We start from the raw sequence: 23,151 nt of genomic DNA, 5'->3' as shown, positions 1-23,151 counted from the left end.
TTAGTTCTATGTGTAATACTTCAAGATCATATTTATATATTTCACCACTATAGGTTTTTAGGATTGTGGAATTTTATAATTAATTTGTTAAATTTTACATTATGCTACTGCCTTACATATATTTTCTGATCATGTCTCAAGTTGTCAATTTGTTAAAATTTGTATTGTGATATTGCCTCCCATTCCTTGCGATTTTGCCTCATTATGTGAGTTGATGTATTTATCAGCAATATTTGAGTACACTTATAGAAATTATGTTAATCATCAATTACCAGTTTGAGTAGAATTATGAACTGCGGTTTTGTCCGTTTTGATCCTTTTATTGCACTACCATTTATACTGATATACTTACAATAGTATTCCCTTAATAGATCTATCCATCATTTTTTGTATTTAACCCCATGTTAGCTGATGAGTGACTTTAACCCTATGGTTGTTTATGAGTGAATATAATGGTATCATCCACCCCAGTAGCACTTTAAGAAATAGTATACACCTGATGATTAATCAGTTCACCAAGATATATAAGTATGCACTGTGTCATGAGACTCCACACTCCTGACGAAGTCGACGGTAACACGTGACGAAACGCGTAGAGTGGGAGCCTCATCCAGAGCGGAGCATACAGCAGAGAAGTTGCAGGAAGATCCAGCCCTTACCGAGCGGCGAAACCGGAAGTGACGTCAGACGCCAGTGGGAACAGTGTAACAGCTGACCGGAGGCTGAGGCAGAGGAGTGGGGAACGCTGCGAGACGGTGAGCCTGGCTGGCTAAAGTCTTCCTACACTATTGCAGTGTGACATGCCTGTTTTTAATTGTTAGAATGTGAGTACATTATTTTATTGTTATAAAATCTTTATACCTTCAGTGATCTGTGCTATGCCAGTTTCTTTCTCTCAATATTGGGGCACTTCATCCTGAGGACCTGATCCACTCTGATGAAACCTGATCCACTCTGATGAAAACTGCAACACCCATCTGCCACTGACTGTTTGAGTCAACCCTGCCTATTTGACTCTTACATCTTGTAAGTAGTCAATTCATTAGAGCCAAGTCATTTGGAGGTTTTTATTTCCACGTTGCCATTCTGCTGCACTTAAATGTTTTTTTGTTTCTCCCCCATGCTCCCCTTGGATTTTGTGTGTTTTGTTGTGAGCACATACACTACAGCATATGGATTCATCAAAAACAGTGTACAAAAACATTGGCATATTTTATCAAATGACAACAGGATAGGGAAGTATTTTACTGAACCTCCACTGTTTTGTTATCGACGGGGACCAAATCTTGGAGATATGCTGACTAATGCAGATTCGATTAATAAGTATGCGCCCAGTAATACATGGTTACACAAGAAGACTGGATCCTTTCGCTGTCACGGATGTATAAATTGTCAGTTTATGCAGCTTGGTCAAACATACAATCATCCACAAAGTGGTATTCGGATAAAAATTCAACATCACCTTAATTGTGAATCCAAATTTGTTGTTTACATGATCAAATGTCCATGTGGACTACACTACATCGGTAAAACTACACGGATGTTGAAAGAAAGAATGGCAATACACCGCTCAACCATAAGAAAAGCATTACAAAGTGATACTGTGGATGAAGATCTGAAATTTCTACCAGTTGCACGTCACTTTAAACTACTTCGATATTCCCTGGCAACCATGCGATGTATGCCGATCTTCCAGATCCAGCCACAACCTCGCGGAGGAGATAGGGATAAACTCTTACTCCAACAAGAAGCAAGATTCATCTATGATCTAAAGACAATGGCACCTCACGGATTAAATGAGGACCTTAAATTTGGTTGCTTTTTATGAAGTGACATATTGTGATTAACATTTGTTTTTGCATAGCTTTCTGTTTCTTTTCTTTGTTTCATCCATTGATTACTTTGTATATTATATTGTGCTTTCATCTTGTCCTTTCACTTTGGTGTTTGATTTTATTCTGTGGGCTAATTATTCTTTCTATTGCTCCTTCTGTTGTATGATTTATTTATCTTGACATAAATATTTGCTTTCACGACTCATCCCCCTTGGTTATTGATTATACTATATTTGCATTTTTAATTATGCAATGTATATTACAAATACGCTGAGATGGCTAAATATACATTTCCCATACTAATTATAATAACTATTATATGGGTTAAACATACGAGGGGGATGAAATTGATGTCAGCATTAAAAATGTTTCTTAGACTGACAGCATGTTATGTCTGTTTATATCATCATTGATGCTTGCAGGGGGGCCCTTTCTAATCCTATTCCCACGGTTTTAAAGCTTTGTTAGATAGATATGTGTTTCATGCATTGGTGTTCATACTGGTCACGATAGCTTGTTTTTGATTTGTCTAACCTACTCATAGATTGTGCTATTATATTCGCGGCCTAAGAGAGGCCCCTCTCTGGAAATACTTTGAAAAAGGAAAACTTACCCGTTTACCCATGCATTTGATAATGAACCAGAACCTGTCCAGCGTTTAATACTTTTCATTGTGTATTCTGTTTATCCTAATGTTTTATCTGGTGTGTGGTTTCTTTTATAGCTTTAAATGTTTTTTTGTTAGATATTTATTTTTTATTTTGAAACGCTTTGAGTATCATTGTAAGAAAAGTGGTATATAAATAAAGTTATTATTATGGACATACATGAATAAGCGTCACCTGGAACCTAATGCAAAATACATGTTTTTTGCTGTAAATATATTAAATTGTAACTTTGTCAAAAAAGGATGATGTACATCTGGATAAAATGAAGAAAAATGAGCACTCAGGCCATAAAAATGTAAACAGCAATGTGTGCTAGCAAAAAAGCCTGACACTTGGACAGGTAGTATGTACAGTACAGTGCAAAAGAAAAAGCTGCACATGCATGGTATTGCAAAGAGAGAGATTAAGAATGTCAGGTAATGACAGATGCTCAGGAAGGAAGCTGAAGAAAACAGGTCATTAACAATATAGTAGAAAGGGTAACTTGAGGGCTAGGGAAAGACAAGTCCAGAAGAGATCTGAGGTCATACACAGGCAGGCAACAAATACTTCGCTGAGAGGCAGAGGGAACAGGAGCATGGACTGTTCAGAAACAGAGTTGCAATGCAAGGAGTGTTGTATTTCCTGGTCTTAAATAGGTCCCAACCAGGATGTGTGTGAGTCAAACATTACAGGGCACCTGGGAGTTGTAGTTTATTAATGTCTCCATCCTGGTGGATATTTGTAGTAATGCATCCCGAATGCATTTTCAAAAGAACAGAACTAGTTTCTTGCCAGACGCCAATAACTGATCAGACAGAGAGCACTGAGACTGTTGTATACACACCTGAAATACATGTCATTCCCTAACAGTCTCACTACTCTGTTTGTTTCTTGATAAAGGTCTATATTTTTAAACCAAAATATTGATCATTTACTAAATAATAATCTTTGCAAGACTATGTTAGTGCAACCTTTTCTTTGCACTGTACATCTGGATAAAAACAGACTAATCGTCCTCTTCTTCCGTTTGCGATCTTAGATTACTAAGAGCTGTGGTTGCCATCTCACTTTGAAATATTTGAAACATGACATTGGGACACCCCAAGGAATCAGTACTGAATTCAATATTTATTCCTGAAATCTTCAACACAGTAGCAGGTCATGCAGATATTTTTTGGTGAAGCTTATTTCTCAGATAATACTGAATATTACCTAAGAGAGGAAAAACTCTATAGAAACTTAAAAAAATTATAAAAATAGGAACTGACTGCATCATCTCCACAGCTGGTAATATTAATTGATAAGGCACACACATCTTCTAGAGTTTAACCTGTACAACATTTATGCTACGTAGCATCGAAAGGAACGCTGTGCATTAGAACATTTTGCCTATTGTGATGTATTTAAATACAGTATCAGTTTGGTCAGTTAAGGTCCAATGATCCATATCATACAATAACAACACAAATACACTGCATTTCAATGAATAACTTACCTTGCAAATGGGATGTAAGAAATGCTGTACCTAAAATAAAATAAAAATATTTATTACAAGTTTAAATCCTTTTTATTTTACTATGCCATATAAAAATATTTTGAAACAGATTCATTAAAAAAAAAAAAAAAAAAAAGGAAGGTAAAGCTAGGAGTAGAATCTTAGTAGAGAAGCAATACATTATACTGTACATAACCATGACCCATATTGGATGTAGCATTGGGGCTTTATGGCTTTAGCTGTATACATTAGGTCACAATCTCAGTAGCATTCCTTTTGAAACAAATATATATATGGTGTGGTGGGTTTGGGTTCTGAGCTTACAGGGGTTGCGTGTGTTTGTAGCTTGAAAGTTACAGTAGGTTGATAACTTCTTAAAAATTACACATTTACCAGAAAATAATTAGTGGGGTAACTTGACTCTTCCCCCTGCATGCTGGTAAAATTAATCTGGTTTCTTAAACAGAATAAGAAAACATATGTCTTCCCAGAACTGAAAAACTGTTGGCTCAATAGAAACATATGTATGATAAACTGTAAACTATAATCACACTCAATACACTGAATAGGGGCATAAGGGCAGTGGCTCAGAATCATATTAGTTTATAAAAATTGTACTTGCATATATATATTGAGACATTATAAAGACCCATAAGGCTTTGTACTAATGTCAAACATTTTGAAAATAAATCACGTACCATGTCATAGCCAAAAACTGAATAACACAGAAAAGTAGTGCAAGTCCTTTGATCTTCCACTAAAGAAAAAGTAAAAATATTAATTAGTGCACTGATATACAGTATTCATAAATCCCCTTAAAGGAGAATTATTTACATCTGTAACTATATGTTTAGGAGTCATTGTGTGTACTCTACATTCTTTATTACTGGTTTACAACCTCAGTAAGGTATACAACTTTAGTCCTAAATTAATGCAAACTGTTTTATATATTGCAGAACTCTTCAATACATTTTCCATTTTTTTCCCCTGAGGAAAAGAAATATGTAAGTAGAAGGACATATATATATATATATATATATATATATATATATATATATATATATATATATATATATATATAAAAAAAATAGTGTAATGAGTCACCATTTATTCGGAGTAATTTGAGTAAGGGTGAAAATCAGGCTTTGGGTGAGCTTAGGAAATTAACGACCTAGTAATCAGACAGGCTGATAAGGGAGGGAGTAGATCGGAACGACTATCTTTCCGAGGCCCTAAGGCTTCTGTCTGACTCTAAGTCATATAAAATTCTTCCAAGTGATCCGACATTATCGTTCCAGTCTCAACTCTTTAATTTACTTAAATAGGGTTTGGAGGAACAAATTCTGAATAAAGATGAATTTAGATATCTGTATGTAACTAACCCGCGGATTTCCATATTTTACCATCTTCCGAAGGTGCACAAGTGCCTTAACCCGCCAGGTAGACCATCATATCAGGGGTGGAGTCGATGATATCGGGGGTGTCCAGGTATGTGGACCACTTTTTAGAGCCTTATGTGGTCCAACTTCGTTCATACCTGAGAGACACCCTGCATGTCATCTCAGGGTATCATGGCAATTAAGCACTTTCTTGAAGCTGGTGACACACCTGCCTAATCAATGTAAATTTGTTCTCTCTCTCATTCAATTTATATTGAATAACAACTATTTTCTGTTTGGTGACACTTTTTATCTCCAGACCTGTGGTACGGCCATGGGACCAGATTCGCCCCCAGCTACGCAAACCTCTACATGGGGTTCTGGGAATCCAGATACATCTGGACCAATGTGGGGCTGGAGGCGCGTCTGGTATTCTATGGCCACTACATTGATGATCTGTTGACCGTCTGGGACAGAGATGAAAACAGTCTCACACAGGCAATGGATGACTTCAATAATAATGATCTTGGATTCAAATTTACTCATCAGAGCCACTCAATTGAAATTGTATTTCTTGACGTGGCATTATCAGTCAACGTGAATAACATTATTCAAACTAAAGTTCACTTCAAGTAGGTAGCCGTAAATGGCTATCTCCATGCAGGGAGTAGCCATCATACAAAATGGATACAAAACATTCCTCTGAGTCAGTTTAACAGACTCAGAAGTAACTGCTCTACCATTTCTGCCTTTGAAAATCAATCACGTCGACTGATGTCCCAGTTCACTCAAAAAGGGTATGACTCTGATGTGGTCCAACAAAGTGAGAGCTACTGATAAAGTAGATCTCTTGAGTAAATCCAAGATTAGATCACTCAATAGAGGACATGACATGAATAAGAACTATCAGTCATCAGCAAGCAGCGGTGTTAAATTCATTACCAAATTGAGTGGATATTCTAATCAAATTACAGAAGTGCTCAACCGCAACTGGAGTATCTTGATGTGTGATCCACACTTGAAGAAACATCTGACACCCAGGGAACCAGTTATTTTTTGTAAAGCTAGTAATATCAAGAATCAACTGGCTCTCAGTAGGCTAAGGGATCTGGTCCCTGTCACGGATCCGGGAATTGCCCTCACTGGCAATCGGAGATGTGGCAGGTCCAGGTGTCTTATGTGTAAACATTTCTCCACATCTCAATCATTCTCATCCTCTTTTAAATGGACTGTTTACCCAATTAAAATCCATTAATTGTCTAACTACACATGTAGTATATGTCTTGTCATGTGCATGCAACATACAATATGTTGGCCGCACCAAACGCTCCCTATGTCTCAGTGCCTTGAGCATCGTTGTGCGATAATTAGGGGAGTTTTAACCCATAGTGTTCCATGACATTTTCCCACCATGCATTCCAGGGACCCCACAAGTTTAAAGATCATTGGGATTGAAGCTATCCCAAGTTCTAAATTAGGAGGAGATAGATTTAAAATTCTTTGCATTCGTGAATCATACTAGATCTACCACCTGTGCACCTTGGTGCCCCAGGGTCTAAATAAGTGTATTGATGCCAGTATTTTAGTCTAGTGTAGTCTCCAGCTCCCTTCTGCTGTTTACTGATCAAGGTATTGCTGCCTTGGTTAAATATTCCTATCTAGTTCAACCACTATTAGTATAGGTGAAAACTACTCTCAGCTCCAAAAATAGCGTAAATGGGAGTATTCAGAGCAAAACTGAGAAACCCAAAATGATGTCCATATATATTGATCTGAATTATATAATGCGGATTTTCATCGGTAGCATCATTTCATGATCAATGTTTTCTTCATGATATGATTGAACTATCAGAAGAACACAAAGAATCATCTGATTCATCAATCAATTTTTTGGGCAGGCAACCGTCAGGATTGTGTAATAAATCGAAATTTTGTCCAGATACCACTAATGATAATGTTATTAATTTGTTCAAACAGGTGGTGGAAAGAGATCTATCACTCCTGGCGAAAGGAATTCAGTTCACTGCTTATACGCAGTGCGGTGATAAGCTGTGACTAGCGTTACGACATGCTATCTCTTCCCTGAAAAGCAACACTGACATTGTGGTTAAAAATGCAGATAAAGGGCGCATGCGCGACGGCAGAGAGAATGGATGCGTGATTCCGGTGCTCTATGCCCCGCTCGTAGAATAACGACATAAATCAACCTTAAATCCACGCAAAAAAGCTGGAAAACAACTACTAACAATTACTCATCTAATCAGGATGTCAAAACGGCAGGCCAAAACCCCGAAACCAAAGGGGCTCCCACAATATTTCGGCAGTACTAGAAACAGCGCGGCTGAATCCACAATGGCGCCGAGTTCAAACCAGGGCTCCGACTCAGAGCGGGAAGGACAGTGGAAACCCTGATTATCAGCCAGTTCGGCTATGCGATTTTAATCGCCTCTATACTGATCTAAAAACTCTATTACAGGCGGAGATCAAAGAGCTGGGGAGGGAGCTCGGTAGCCTGGGGGAGCGCACAGGACGAGTGGAGACACAACTCGATCTAACTACCACAGCTGCTAAGCGGAATGCTAGAAAAAAACGGCGGAGATGCAAATTCAAATCAATGATCTCAAGGAAAAACAAGAAGACGCCGAAAACCGTGAGCGGCGCAACAATATCAGGATCCGGGGTTTCCCCGAGGAGGCAGGGGATTGTGAGGAGTTCGTCCTGAGATGGCTGGGAGAACTGTTACCGGACACCCCCAAGGAGAGACTAGAGATGGATCGCTGCCACAGAGCCTTAAGATCAAGGCCTATACTGCACCGACACACTTTATTCGAGCAAATACCCAGTATGTACCTGTCAGATACCTGGAATGCGCCGCTCCTCACCTCTGACAAGCCCCGTTGCGTTTGCCTTCCCAGCCTGGGTTCATGCCTGGCTGACGGGCGGCTGATCTGTTAAATGATAATGATTAGGATTTAATAGGCTGCAATGCTTCGCGTGTCTACCAGATGGCATAAATTCATGAATTGTAATGCATTATATATATATATACTGTGCAGTTTTGCAGCCAGTGGGAATAAAATGCTTCAATCCCTGCTTGGAAAATACCTCAATGCACTCGGGCAGAAAACAGTCACAAACCTCAATACACCCGGGTATACCCGAATTCGTGGGACTAGCCGAGCTCGAATAAAGTGTGTCGCCAGTGTACAAACTGAGCAACCACGCGACATCATAGTGCGTTTGCACTATTATAAGACCAGGGAGGCCATCCTCCACAAGACCCGCGCTACCCCGGCGGTCGAGTTTGAATGAGCAAGATTGCTTATATTTCAGGACCTATCCCCCTTGACACTGCTGCGACGCAGGGCACTTCTCCCAATAACAAAAATATTAAGGGATCACAATGTCCGATACCGTTGGACCTTTCCATTCGGGCTTTCAGTAAGCAAGAATGGCAGATCCTTCTTCATGAGGGAGATCGGAGAAGGAGAGGTATTCCTCCAGAAGCTGGGTCTTAAGGGGGCCCCGCCGGCCACTGAAGAGACAGAGGAGATCCCGGGTCCCAGCTGGGCAACAGTGGGACAAACTCCCCGGTCACCAAGAAATAAAAGTTGAGGACCAGCAAGGGAAGGACCCTTAAAATAAACTAAAATGTTTGGTTACAAAGTTTTCCGGTTATAAGTTGAAGGTTAACAGTTATTTCGCTACAGCCTCGCGTCAGCTTACAGTACATTAGGTTGAGAAGGTAACATGCCCAGAGGAGATGAACTTAAACGACGATACAGGGCCCAAGAAAAGATTTCCTCCGGTGAGAAAATCCTCGCATGATAACCTGTAAAAGACGATTCACTTACCTGAGCGATGGCAGCAGGAGGCCCAAAGATGGTGGCAGCCACGAGGATGGCAGGGAACCCAGCCTGGAATGCAGGAGCAGGAAGTCCCCATCAGCCGAGCAGAGAGCACAAACACAACCGCCCAGGACGAACGACGCTCCCAAAATGGCGGCGACCGGATGTCCGGGCGCCAGAATCGGAAGTGAGCGGGCGGCCATCTTGGAGGGGGCAGAGTTGATTCCCGGACGACACAAGATGGCGACACGCGTCATGCGAAAGGCCCAGCGTAGCGGGAACTTTAAAAGTTCCAGGAGCAGAACTACACGGAGCGACGGAAGAGGCCAACGAAGCAGCGCCAGAGGGACGGGGGCCCATTAGCACCATCTAAAGAGGCAAATTAGGTGTAGAGGCCTAGGGGCGAGGGGGATACAGAGCTGGAGATAAGCTATGGAGCTAGGGAGCAGCCGCAGCGGCCGGGGCAGATGAAGGGTTATGCAGGTGAAGTTTGGAAGAAGGAGATAGTGTGAGGGAAGTACACAAGGTCGGTCGGTAAGGGGAATGTGACGGGTACAGTCCGGGTGACAACGAGAGAATGGAAGGTGTAACAGGGAAAGGGTGGGTATGTAAGTTGAAGGCGGAAGGGACGTGTTAGTCGTAGGAATGTGACAGATGGAGTAAGCAAAGAGAGCAGCAGTGGATAGGAGAAAAGGGGTGAAGAGGGAAGTGAGAGAGGAGGGTAAGAGTAAGTGTTATAATAAGGATTGCGAGGGTACAGAAAGTGATTAGAGAGCAGCAGTAAGTAGACGACAGGTTAGTAGGTTAGAGGGATGATTAGAAGAGAGATGTATGCCAGCAATGGGATAGAGACAAGGGAGGTTTAGACAGAGAGAGGGGACAGAAGCGTAATTTGAGGGAAACACGCTATACAGAAGAGAGAGCCCCAGAGGAGGGGTTTGATAAAGGGGCCACCCAGTCTGATACTAAGATAAGAGTTAGGGACGCGAGAGGTAGCACATTATACCAGGGTTAGCGTTAAATCTAGGAGTTACAAGGCATAAAGGTTGTATTACAGTTATTAGATTAGGAGCGGGGCGGGAGCTGAGGGATCTCGGCCTGCTCTGCGGTCCACATGGGCCAGGGGCTGGGAGGGGGAAGACCCAGCAAAGTCCTTTGGGAGGGAGGGGGATCAGGGGGTGAGGTAACAACGGAGAGCGACCCGTGGCAGGTCCCCAGACCCCAAAGGCATTGGACTTGGAGCCAAGTTGGCGGGCCACAGCTCTGAGGACATTAATTGTGTGTGGTTGTATATGTGTTTCCCCCCATGTTTCCCTTTTGTTTCCCTCCAGTCCACAGGACTCGCCAGCCATGGAACCTCGAGAGCAGTGGTGCGGAGACTGCCCTACAACGGACAAGGTTAACGGCGGATCGAAGAACACCGTCGCCGCCTGCAGCAAGTTCACCCCATTTTCCAGATGAGTAAAGAGCTGATCCTTATTTCACACAATGTCAAAGGATTTAATAACCCAATAAAACGTAGACTCGCTTTCCGAGATTATATCCGCAAAAAAGCAGATATAGTGTTTGTCCAGGAAACACACTTCTCCAAATCTAATCATCCAAAATACCTGGACAAACACTTTAGGACAGTCTTTATGTCCTCTGCGGCAATTAAGAAAAGGGGAGTGGCTATACTAGTTCACCACAGATTGCCCTTCCAGCTCATTAAGTCATATGTTGATACGGACGCCGATATGTCATAGTCACAGGCACAATTAATAATCAAGAGGTCACCTTAAGTTCTATATATGCCCCCTGTGAACAGACCCCACAATTCTTTACGACATTCTTTGATAAGCTACACCAGGTGGCAAGAGGCTGTATAATACTAGCAGGGGACATGAACCGCACCCTAGACCCAGACTTGGACAGATGCACGGGGACTAATCTACCACAGAAACATGACGTACTAACCATACTTCAAGGGTTACGAGACTGCCAACTGATCGATATATGGAGGGAACAGCACCCCACTGAGAGAGCATACACTTTCTACTCACACCCCCACAACAGATACAGTAGGATAGATTACTTCCTGGTCTCTAACAAGGCGGTTTCCATGGTCTCCCATTCTGGGATCCATGATATTTCATGGTCGGACCACGCACCAATTGAGCTGCGGTGTGCTCTGCGGTTAGTGGACAGGCCGGGGGCGAACTGGAAATTAAATGAGCTGCTGTTAAAAAAACCAATATCGGAGCGGGCGATAGGAGATAAAATCAAGGAATATTTTGAGATTAACACAGGGAGCGTGTCTTCCCATTCCACACTCTGGGAGGCCCATTAGGCGACCACGAGGGGACTCCTAATGAATCTAGCAGCACAAACAAAAAGAGCTAAGGAGTCTCAGATAAAAGATTTGCGTGAGAGACTGGCACACCTTTCCGCACTTCATATATCCAACAAACAGAGTGCTACCCTGAAGGAACTCTCTGATACCAAAACTAAACTCAATTTGTTGCTAAACTCCAGAGTTGAGAGGGAGTTGACCTGGTCTAAGCGTAAGTTTTACGACAAAGCCAACAAGCCAGATACTCTCCTTGCCAATAAATTACGTAATAAATTACCTAATTATAGTATCTCCTCAATCCGCACTAAGGGGGGGGACCTTACCTCCGATCCTAGACGAATTGTAGAGGAATTCAAAAAATTCTATGAAGTTCTCTACGATGGAGATAAGGTCAGCCACACACAAAAGATAGGAGAGAAAACCCAGAAATTCCTCAGAGAGGCACGTCTTTCCAAATTGGGCAGAGTGGAGAAGGAGGCATTGCAGGGAGACTTTACGTTCGAAGAATTATCAGAGGTTATAAAAGCCCTTAAACCAGCCAAAGCACCGGGACCAGATGGTTTTTCAAATTTATATTACAAAAAATTCCTTAAAATACTAGCGCCACAGCTTCTAAAATTATTTAATGAAATTCTAGCGGGAGGCTCCTTTCCATCCCAGATGCTCCAGGCCTCAATCTCCCTGATCCACAAGCCAGGCAAGGACCCGGTAGACTGCAAGAGCTACCGGCCCATATCGCTGATCAATTCTGATGTGAAAATATTCTCTAAACTGCTAGCTAACAGGGTGGGCACTGTCCTGCCCAGGCTAATCCACCCGGATCAGGTGGGATTTATCGGAGGAAGGCAAGCGGCAGACAACACGAGACGGATCATAGATTTGATTGATCTGGCCAATAAAAAGAACATCCCGTCTATGTTGTTGAGTCTGGATGCTGAGAAGGCCTTCGATAGGATCGATTGGACCTATCTAAGGGCAGTACTAGGAGCATTTGGGTTCGAGGGACGCCTCGTAGAAGCTATCTTAGCCCTGTATAAAGGCCCCACAGCTAGGGTGCGCCATCAGGGCTTCCCGTCGGAGCAATTTACCATTTGTAGCGGGACGCGACAGGGATGCCCCCTGTCCCCGCTGCTGTTTGCATTATGTATAGAACCCCTGGCGGCTCATATTCGCCTAAGCCCAGATATAGCAGGGATAGATGTAGGGGACCAGTCCCATAAAGTGGCATTATACGCTGACGACGTCATCCTGACTCTGTCAAAACCGCTTACTTCTCTGCCCAATGTCTTTGAGATTCTGGGAACGTTTAGCCAAATTTCAGGGTTCAAAATTAACCAGACTAAGTCTGAAGCCCTAAATATTAGTCTCCCACGCCCAGTGGAAAAATTAATTGAACTAAACTTTAATTTTAAATGGCAAGCCTCCTCAATCAAATATTTAGGTATCCAAATTACTAAGACCTACGGCTCCCTATACAAAGCCAACTATCCCAAACTATTCCGAACTCTAAGGGAGGATATGCGGGTGTGGGCGGGGTTTGGAATTTCTTGGTTCGGAAGAATTCATAGCATTAAGATGAATCTTTTGCCAAGGGTGCTTTACCTGTTCCAGGCCCTGCCGATACCTTTGGTGCGGGCCGACATCCTCGCCTTACAGTCGAGAATCATGAAATTCATATGGCATAATAAGAGCCCACGAATTGCAAAGGGTATACTAATCAGACCTACGATTAGAGGGGGACTAGCGGTACCTTGCTTGATGGCATATTATAAAGCAGCACAATTGGGTCAGGTTGTCCAGTGGCACCTAGATCCGTCCCTGCGGAGATGGGTGGCGCTGGAGAAAACCTGCTGTGCACCAATAGAGTTACACAATTTAATTTGGCTACCAAAACGATGTGACAACACAGCAGGGTTGCTGCTACGGACCACGGTAAACTCTCTGGCGGTGTGGAGGAGTTCCAAATTTAAATATAATCTAACGACAAAACACTCCTTAATGACCCTGTTATTCGATAATCCGGAATTCGCCCCGGGGATGGCCGGAGTCCGGCACTTTCAAATTTGGATACAGTCGGGATATAAGCGACTGGAAGATCTGGAGGGGCCTACATATATTAAAACATTTGAACACATCAAATTCCGCTACCTCCAGATCAGAGCATTTTACAATAAATTTCCAATTAGGCCAGCTAGGACTAATTTCGAGCAGCTGTGTTCTAGAGCCACGGACACAAGGGGACTTACCTCTAGAATGTACCGGGAAGTGGTCTGCCCAAACGGACCTGACACTTACAGACTGAACTACATGACTAAATGGGAGACGGATTTAGGGGAGACTTTAGAGGACGAAGACTGGGAGTGGATTCTACAGGCAGCAGCCAAAAGCTCCATCTGCTCAACGTTAAAAGAGAACGCATATAAGGTCATGATGCGCTGGTATCACACCCCACTACGATTGTCTAAATTCGTCAGCGGATACTCCCCGCTCTGCCCAAAACAGTGCGGGGAGGTAGCGGACTTAGTCCACATGCTGTGGTCCTGCCCTACGGTGCTCCCGATTTGGGAGAGAATTAGAGCATGGGCACAAAGAATCCTCGATTTAGAGGTCCCCCTGGACCCGTGGCTGTTCCTATTGGGCAGGCGGGCCCACGGGTTGCCGAAATCGGCACACAAATTGGTCGCACACTTCGCTACCGCCACCAGGTGCGAGATCGCAGCATTGTGGAAACAGCAAGATTTACCAGTAATCCCCAAAATTCGAAACAGAATGTGGCATGTTTGCCAGATGGAACAGTTGACAAGCTGGGTCAACGATTCTGGCCGAAATTTCCTAAAAGTATGGGATCCATGGATTACCCAATCAGACATCCCCGGGATAGATGCCAGCACAATTTTGCAATAATAACTACAAGTGCGTTCTCTGGTGACTGAGCGGAACATACTATAACATAGATACGCGACAGGTAGGAGCCCCCGCCCAGTAAAAACTGATCCACGAAGAGGAGTCGTCACGCACTACTAAGAGAGTACAGCATCTACCGAAAGAAGGTTCACCGACACCGGAGCGCACGGTGGAAGTGTGTATCAATATTGAATTGATATATAATTATCCATTATTGACATATTTTAAGTACCTCAATGATTTATATAGGTTAATTATAACAGGGTAACATTAATTATCTGTTACCTGTTATAATATAGACAATACTACTCACTAGCTCTGATTAATAAAATATCTTTTTTCTATATATGCTAAATCATTAATCATTATCTTATGGTCTATGACCTTAAGTTTGTATTTTCAGACTTAGAATAGGTTAACTTAAATTATTTGGGTAGTATTTTTAATGTTCATTCAACAAATCATCATACCATTATTTTATGTAATACTTCTATGCTGTTTTTGCTATATATGTCTTTTTCAGTTTTTAGTGATTAATCTTTTAGCAACAGTTCAATATCTGTAACGATGAGTTGTCATTAGTTTTTTGTGGTTGGTGAAGTGGTTATCATACATGATAAAACTACTCAGTAATTTATTGATCACATGTATTCAGACGTTTCCTAATATGTCAACGCTTGATTGTTTATTTATACACAATCTCGAGATGTCATGCACTATGGATTTACTATCCAATGTGCTTTATACTAAGTGACACACATTCATTACATTTGTACTTATATGTGGTGTCTGTATACACGTGATTAGATATCTAACCTTTTACCAACGCTTAAAACTATGCACATGTAGCCGGGACCCCTTTCACCACCATTGGTTGTTGTGGGGTGGGAGAGGCTGCACCTAGGGAACGCTGCGATAACGGAGGTTCCGCGTAGAGGGAGCCGCCATGTTAAGGTTGGCGCAGGCGCAGAACTGGTCCGGCAGGAGGTTGCGCATGCGCGGGACAAAGGAGCAAAGCCCGCGAAGGAGGAGAGCTCGGATAGGAGGGAGGTTAGGGAACTACGGGTCCAAGCAGCCCCGTGGGTCCCCGTGACGTGCAAGGACCAATCAGGTGCGAGGAAGGGAGGAAAAGGAGGTAGGGGCGCGTACGTTGTTTCAGAGCTGGCTGTAGGAGGAAGGAGAAGGAGCTTCGGTGTGGGGAGGCAGTCCGCCCCCTACCTAGGCCTCATGCCCCAGGCCCAGTTAGGCCCTGAGCCCCAGTAGTGTGAAGCGGAGTTAGGGACTGGCCATAGACAGGTTCCGGATTCCCTTATTTGTTACGTGATTGCTACGGGACAGTTCTAATTCGGCGGGAGGTCTGGGCTCAGACCCCGCAACCAAGTTGCTGCGTGTCTGGGTGGGATCGCCCCGGACACCTACGGGTGACGTCATCTAGGCCCACGCCGATCCTTTGTGAAGACTGTTGCAGGACCGGGTACTGGAGTGCCCGGCAGGTAAACATCAAGTGCACCAACGGTACCATCATTCACTCAGGACACAGTGGCTGAGCAGTCACATACATATACATTCACTGTCTCACTTGAGGGTGGGGGGACTTATTACAAGAGGGAACTGGACACGGGGTGGGATCACCCGGTGAAGGGAAGGGGAGAGTGAGCGTTCGGCAGGACGCTGAGTGTAGTGTCCCCTCAAAGAGGGACACTGGTTTCTGATAGAATAAGAGAGAGGTTGTGTCATTGAGTTCGTGCCAGTAAAGTTAATTGGTTAAGGTATATTGCTGTGTGTGTGTTTATGTACGTAAGTTCCTGCGAAGAACCACTTCCCCTCGGGCGGAAGCTGTCGCAGGTGGAGGCGCTGCACCAAGTTATAAGTATTGTACGTACCCCAGGCTCTCCGTGGCAGAGGCTCAGGCCCTGTGAGCCTACAGGTTATACAGCATATGGTAGTGGTCTGTGTTCGCTAGGAACCAGGGCTACACACACTTAATGAGTACCAATGTACCTTTAATTACCTGCATGTTCTACAGGTGTATTAGAGTTCAGAGGAGGGGCTATTTATATCTTTTACCATCTTACCCCTATTACACTCCTTGAGAAAGGGCTGCAGAGCCTGAAACGCGTGGGAGAATTGTCCTGTTCTGTTTTCATGTTTTTTGTTTTTTAATATGTAATCAATAAACTTTTTTAAATTTTTTCCTACCTGGTGAATTGATTGGTGCTTATTTTTTGGATTTTCCGCGTGTCTACCAATTTTTACTTACCTTAATAGTTCAACCACTAGGTGGCTCCATAGTCACATCATTATGTGATATATATATCTCTTATATCGGATTCACCTCTATTGCTGGTTCAGATATTGGCTCTAAGGACATGGATTTTTTCCTTTACTCATGTCCACTAGATTGCCGGTTTCCCATTCATTACATTAGTACATGCATAGATACATTCCAACACTTAGGGCCTCATGCAGTAAGCGGCGCAAAGTCACTTTTCGCCCGTTCTGCGCCAAAAATGCATACCACGATTCAGTAAGCCCCGAAAACTTGGCGAAAAGCAAAAAAAAAACCGCCAAGTTTTTGGCCGATTTTTTTTTCGCCAGAGGCGCGGCGAAAAGGCACTTTGCACCGCAACTAGCCATGTTTTCAAACCCGCTCAATTCTAGTAGCGCCGAGTAGCTTTGCATCGCTACACGCCGCTCTAGAATTTAGATTTTCACGCAAATCCGTCTCGCCTCCAAAAGTAGGCAAGTTGCTGGGGAGAGGCGGCGGATGAGTGGCGGAACGGCACTTAGAAAAAATCAGGCCTTTTTCCTGCCTGAGATTGATGCCGGTGGTCTCCGGAGCTGATACCATTAATACCAGCACCGAAGGCCTCCGGCATGCATCCGAGGCAGGAACAATGCATTTAAAGCCTACTTCATTACCTTAGCAGCTAACCGCTAAGGCAATGAAGGGGTTAACCAGCCGTGCCAGGTTTATTGTGGGTAGCGGGGGTGGGTGAAGGGGTATGGACTTAACCCCTTCATTACCTTAGCTGTTAATACCGCTACGGTCATGAAGGGGTTAAGCCCTCCCAATACCCACCCGCAAGCCCTAAAAAACCACCGTTGGGGCTAACACCCACTTCGCCCACCCCCGCTACCCACAATAAAAAAAATACACACAACAGCCCAACAATAAATAAATACATACATATATATATAAGTGGAAAAGAAGTTATATCAGTGGCGCTCAACACTGTAATGATCAAAGCAATTCTAATAGATATTATAAAATATATATTATAAAATATACAACCAGAGCCACGGAAATCGCCCGTCCGATTGGATGCTCCACGTGGTAAGGGTAAACATGTAAATATACAAAGAAATCAAATCATAGCATAATACTGTAAAACATACACATACATAAACAAACAACACTTAACAAACGCTGAGAACAACAGGTAACTACTCACAATGGCATTTAATATGGCATATCATTAATATCATAAAATACACTTATTACACATAAAATAGTACATAAAAACATATATTAGGTTCAGGCAAGATTCTCCAACTCGGGTGGGGGTACCTGCTTACCGAAAACAGGATGTAATCAGGCAATGGATAATTCAAAGAGTATCCCCTCTTATAGATAGCTGCTGCTGTTGCTGCTGTTGTTAACACCTGGGCTCAGACGAGGAGTCTATTATGGGCAGGGACAGGTTTTTCCAGCTAGCTGCGTCTGCCTCAGTCCTCTCCCAGCACTGCAGAAGCTCCAGGACCACACACAGAGATACTTCCTGGTCTGCCCGCACCACGTGCACCAAACACAGCAATGCTGAAATGTTGGATATTCCTACGCCAGCATGTGCTTTCCCACAGCTCACAGCTCACAGCTCCCAGCTTCGGAAGGGTACAGCACTCACACCCGAGTAGTGGGGACCTCACAGAACCACCCTACGCGTTTCGAAAGTCTTGCTTTCTTCCTCAGGGGTTAAAAGTAATGAAAAGTAGTCCCTGTAAGTCCCGAAATATATAGTCCCGGTTTAAAGAGACAGTGCATCCTTGTGATCTTGACTATATATACCCTCGGGTGTTCCCCACAGGTATCCACGTGGGCCTGCAGTACCAATTCTGTGCCCCCCAAAAATAATTTTAAAACACAAATACTTATAAATAAATACACCCCCCAAAAAACATACAGTATAGTAATGGGCACAATTACTATTATCCACAAATGGAACAGTGCATTTGCCCATTTAAAATACATAAAGAACAATAAATACAATAAATACATATTGCACTCACCCTTGTCCGGCTGCCACGATGAAGGCCATCCTCATCTTCATCCCCGTCCATGCCCCCAACGATGCTGCAAAACATAAACAAGAATAAAAATAGCCAATGTAATGTCCCCTAACCTCTTAATCACCTTAGCGGTTATTAACCGCTACAGTCATTAAGGGGTTAACCCACCCTCACCCACCACTCGGGAGGCCTATACATCCTCCCCCACTACCCACCCTCCCCAACTACCCCCCCAACCCTTGAGGCCTAACCACCCTCACCCACTACCCAGGCGGGAGGCCTACCCACATACCCTTGGGGCCAATACCCCCTTCCCCCACCCCCAGTACCCACAATAAAAACAATACACAGCCCCACAATAAACATCATTATATTTATTAAATACATAACCCACCCCCTGTGCCCCCCCATAAATACATGATTTATTATTTTACATACCGGGTTAATACCCCAGGCCCACGGGAGTCCCCGGTGGCCCGGACGGGTGTCCTTAAGCCTCACAGTAGCCCAGCACAAGGTTTCAAACAGGGTCTGGAGGCCTACGGGTGGTCCCCGCCAGGCACCGTGGTCCACCAGGTGGTCTCCGTGGGCCACAATGGGGTCTCCACGGGTAGGCCTGCAGGTGTCTGGGGGGCCCCGGGTCAGACCCACAGGTGTCTGAGTGGCCTCGAGTGGTTCCCACGGGGGTCTGGGGGCCCTCAGGTGGTCCCTACGGGTCCGCGGTGCCCCCACAGATGTGGGGCCACCGGTTCTTCCCCGCAGGTGTCCCCCGTGGACACGGCAGCCATTTACCCGTGAGAAGTCCGAGGAGACCTCAGGTTGTCTCCAGAGGTGCCCGCAGACCTAAGGAAACAACCCTGTATGTAAAAAAAATAAACCTGTCCTATACATTTAATACATCAATCCCCCCCCCCCTCTCAAACACATACAGTACAATAATGTGCAAAATAACTATTATCCAGATATCGATAATAGATATTTGCCCATTATTAAACACATTAACTAGCATAATAAAATAAATAACTCATCGATATGAAGCCCCTCCGCCAGCAAATTCCGTGTCCTCCATTGCCAACAAAATACATAGCCAATACATTGCAATTACATTCTGATATAAATTAACCCCTTAATCACCTTATCGGATAATAACCGCAAAGGTAATTAAGGGGTTAAGCCACCCTGGCCTGATACCCACCCTTCACCCATTCATTTGTACAGTGGCTTCATCATGCAACTATATATATATATATATATATATATATATATATATATATATATATATATATATACACACACACACACGATTAACCAATATACAAAGAAATGTTTAAGGGTTAACAAAAACATGCACAAATAAAAATACCACTTCTCCATATCAATACATCACCTTGCATATGAAAATTACAATATTATATAGCCAAAGTAAAACAAAATCCTATTTACTAATAAAATCATTCTTGTCTTCCAATCAATATCATCAAATGCCAATCAAAACATTGAATTTACATTGTATACTGCACCGACACACTTTATTCGAGCAAATACCCAGTATGTACCTGGCAGATACCTGGAATGCGCCGCTCCTCACCTCTGACAAGCCCTGTTGCGTTTGCCTTCCCAGCCTGGGTTCATGCCTGGCTGACGGGCGGCTGATCTGTTAAATGATAATGATTAGGATTTAATAGGCTGCAATGCTTCGCGTGTCTACCAGATGGCATAAATTCATGAATTGTAATGCAGTATATATATATATACTGTGCAGTATTGCAGCCAGCGGGAATAAAATGCTTCAATCGCTGCCTGGAAAATACCTCAATGCACTCGGGCAGAAAACAGTCACAAACCTCAATACACCCGGGTATACCCGAATTCGTGGGACTAGCCGAGCTCGAATAAAGTGTGTCGCCAGTGTACATGATGCATACAATCTGTGCACCATGTACACTCTGCCAATCAATGTTAACAATAAAAGGCAACAGAAATAAATTACCATTAATTAATCAAATCCCATGTTTCGTGCATGTTTTTGTTAACCCTTAAACATTTAATTGTATATTGGTTAACCATGTGTATATGTATATGTATATGTATATGTATATGTATATATATATATATATATATATATGTATATATATATGTATATGTATATATATATATATATATATATATATATATATATATATATATATATATATGCAAATACAACTGTATGCTCATCTGCATGTCTTAGGCAGGTCTGCAACCCCGCCTTTCCCCATTATCACCCAGCATACAGCACTTCCACTGCAGCAAGGGACTGTATATGATATACACATATATATTATATATATACATATATATATATACATATAATGTATATAATTCCGATGAACCGGAAGCGGAAGCTCGCACTCAGTGGACCTGAAGAAGTCATCATCGATGATGAAACGCGTAGGGCGTGACTAGATTGCGACCGCCATTTGCCCACGAGCATTGTGGTTACTTGCTGCCAGAGACTGATTCCCTGTGTGTACCACACGGCTAGAATTCAAATATAGAGGACTTGGAGGGCATTGCTGTCCGGAGGGACTCCTTCAAGCCGAACACTGAGTGTGAGCTTCCGCTTCCGGTTCATCGGCCACACGAGGAGAGTCACGTGACGACGCCAATACCTGGAGCCGCACTGAGAGGACTAAGCTGACGGCACATGAGAGCCAATCTCATACATGCTATTTATCGCTTTACCTTTGTGAGTGGGCATTTGAAAGATTTTATGTTCCTTGAAATACAAATTTTATTATGTTAATGCACTAGGTGTGCGCCTGTTTTTTCTTTTCTTTTTTATATATATATATATATATATATATATATATATATATATATATGTATATATATATATATATATATATATATATATATACAGTGTTCGACAATTCATTATAACTACTCGCACGTGGCGGGTGGATTTAGGACGCTGGCGAGTAGTTGCTGCAACTCTATGAATTCCCCTGCTCGCGCCAATTTTTAAAAAAATAAAAAATAAATAATCCTCCCCCTGATTGGGCTAACGCGGAGAAGAGGGCCGGCAGGCAGCGCTGGGTTAGCCCCTTCCCCCTGATCTCCTCCCCCCACCTGCCCTGGGGTGTTCGCCAGGAGATGGGGGGGGGGTTGTGTTGCGTGGCTGTGCATGTGGGTGGGGTGCTGCACCGCTCCCATGTGCTGCCTCGCTCCCATGTGCTGCCTCGCTCCTGTGCTTGCCATGCTCCCGTGCTGGCCCCGCTCCCGTGCTGGCCCCGCTCCCGTGCACTGCCCCCTCCCGTGCTCGCCCCCTCCCATGCCTGGCCCCCTCCCGTGCTAGCCCCCTCCCGTGCTTGGCCCCCTCCCGTGCTGGCCCCCTCCCGTGCTGGCCCCCTCCCGTGCTTGGCCCCCTCCCGTGCTTGGCCCCCTCCCATGCTTGGCCCCCTCCCGTGCTTGGCCCCCTCCCGTGCTTTGCCCCCTCCCGTGCTTTGCCCCCTCCAGTGCTGCCCCGCTCCCGTGCTGGCCCGCTCCCATGCTTGGCCCCCTCTCGTGCTTGGCCCCCTCCCGTGCTTGGCCCCCTCCTGTGCTGCCCCGCTCCCGTGCTTTGGCCCCTCCCGTGCTTGCACGGGGTGGGGAGGCTGAAGAGCCGAGTCTTGGTGCTTCCCCCTACTCCACTGTGTGTGGAGGAGGCTTCCCCTGTCCCCCGTCGAGAGCAAGATGGCCGACACTTCTCCGTGAGGGAGGGTGAGGTGCCTGTGTGAGCTGACACCGGCTCAGGGGAACCCCGAGGAGAGGCATCAGCCCAAGAGATCTGCTCCGGAGATACGGGGTGAGTGATGTCATCAGACCACCAACATTTAAAGCACCACTCACACTCAGGGGGGGGAGTGAGAGTGTGTGTGTGTGTGTAGAGAGAGAGAGAGAGAGAGAGAGAGAGTGAGAGTGTAGGGGGGGATAGAGAGAGAGTGTGTGTGTGTGTGTGTAGGGGGTCGGGAGAGAGACCACAAGTAATCAGTCACCAACCCACCCAGTCAGTCAGTCACCTACCCACCCAGTCAGTCACCTACCCACTCAATCAGTCACCTACCCACCCAGTCACCTACCCACCCAGTCACTCAGTCAGTCACCTACCCACCCAGTCAGTCACTACCCACCCAGTCAGTCACCTACCCACCCAGTCAGTCACCCACCCAGTCAGTCAGTCAGTCAGTCACCCAGTCACCCACCCAGTCACCCACCCAGTCAGTCACCCACCCACCCAGTCAGTAACCCATCCAGTCAGTCACCCACCCACCCAGTCAGTCAGTCACCCACCCAGTCAGTCAGTCAGTCAGTCAGTCAGTCACCCAGTCAGTCAGTCACCCACCCAGTGAGTCAGTCAGTCACCCACCCAGTCAGTCACCCAGTCAGCAGTCAGTAAC

The 23,151-nt window shown here is 44.3% G+C and overlaps 1 protein-coding gene across 1 annotated transcript in view; it reads right to left on the bottom strand.

Annotated features, from left to right (window-relative positions):
• SFT2D2 (SFT2 domain containing 2) overlaps nt 1-23,151 on the bottom strand; it is a 167,590-nt gene that overhangs the window by 5,560 nt on the left and 138,879 nt on the right. Inside the window, exons 6-7 of the mRNA XM_075589546.1 lie at nt 4,679-4,737; nt 3,981-4,010 (exon numbers count right to left, since the gene is read on the bottom strand). Coding sequence (XP_075445661.1) covers nt 3,981-4,010; nt 4,679-4,737 — 89 coding nt within the window. The remainder of the gene's footprint in view (nt 1-3,980; nt 4,011-4,678; nt 4,738-23,151) is intronic.

Source organism: Ascaphus truei, chromosome 3 (genome assembly GCF_040206685.1).
Source record: "Ascaphus truei isolate aAscTru1 chromosome 3, aAscTru1.hap1, whole genome shotgun sequence".
In the NCBI taxonomy this organism is placed as follows: domain Eukaryota; kingdom Metazoa; phylum Chordata; class Amphibia; order Anura; family Ascaphidae; genus Ascaphus; species Ascaphus truei.
The sequence above is the reverse complement of the archived record's forward strand: the minus strand, read 5'-3'. Positions and strand labels throughout refer to the sequence as shown.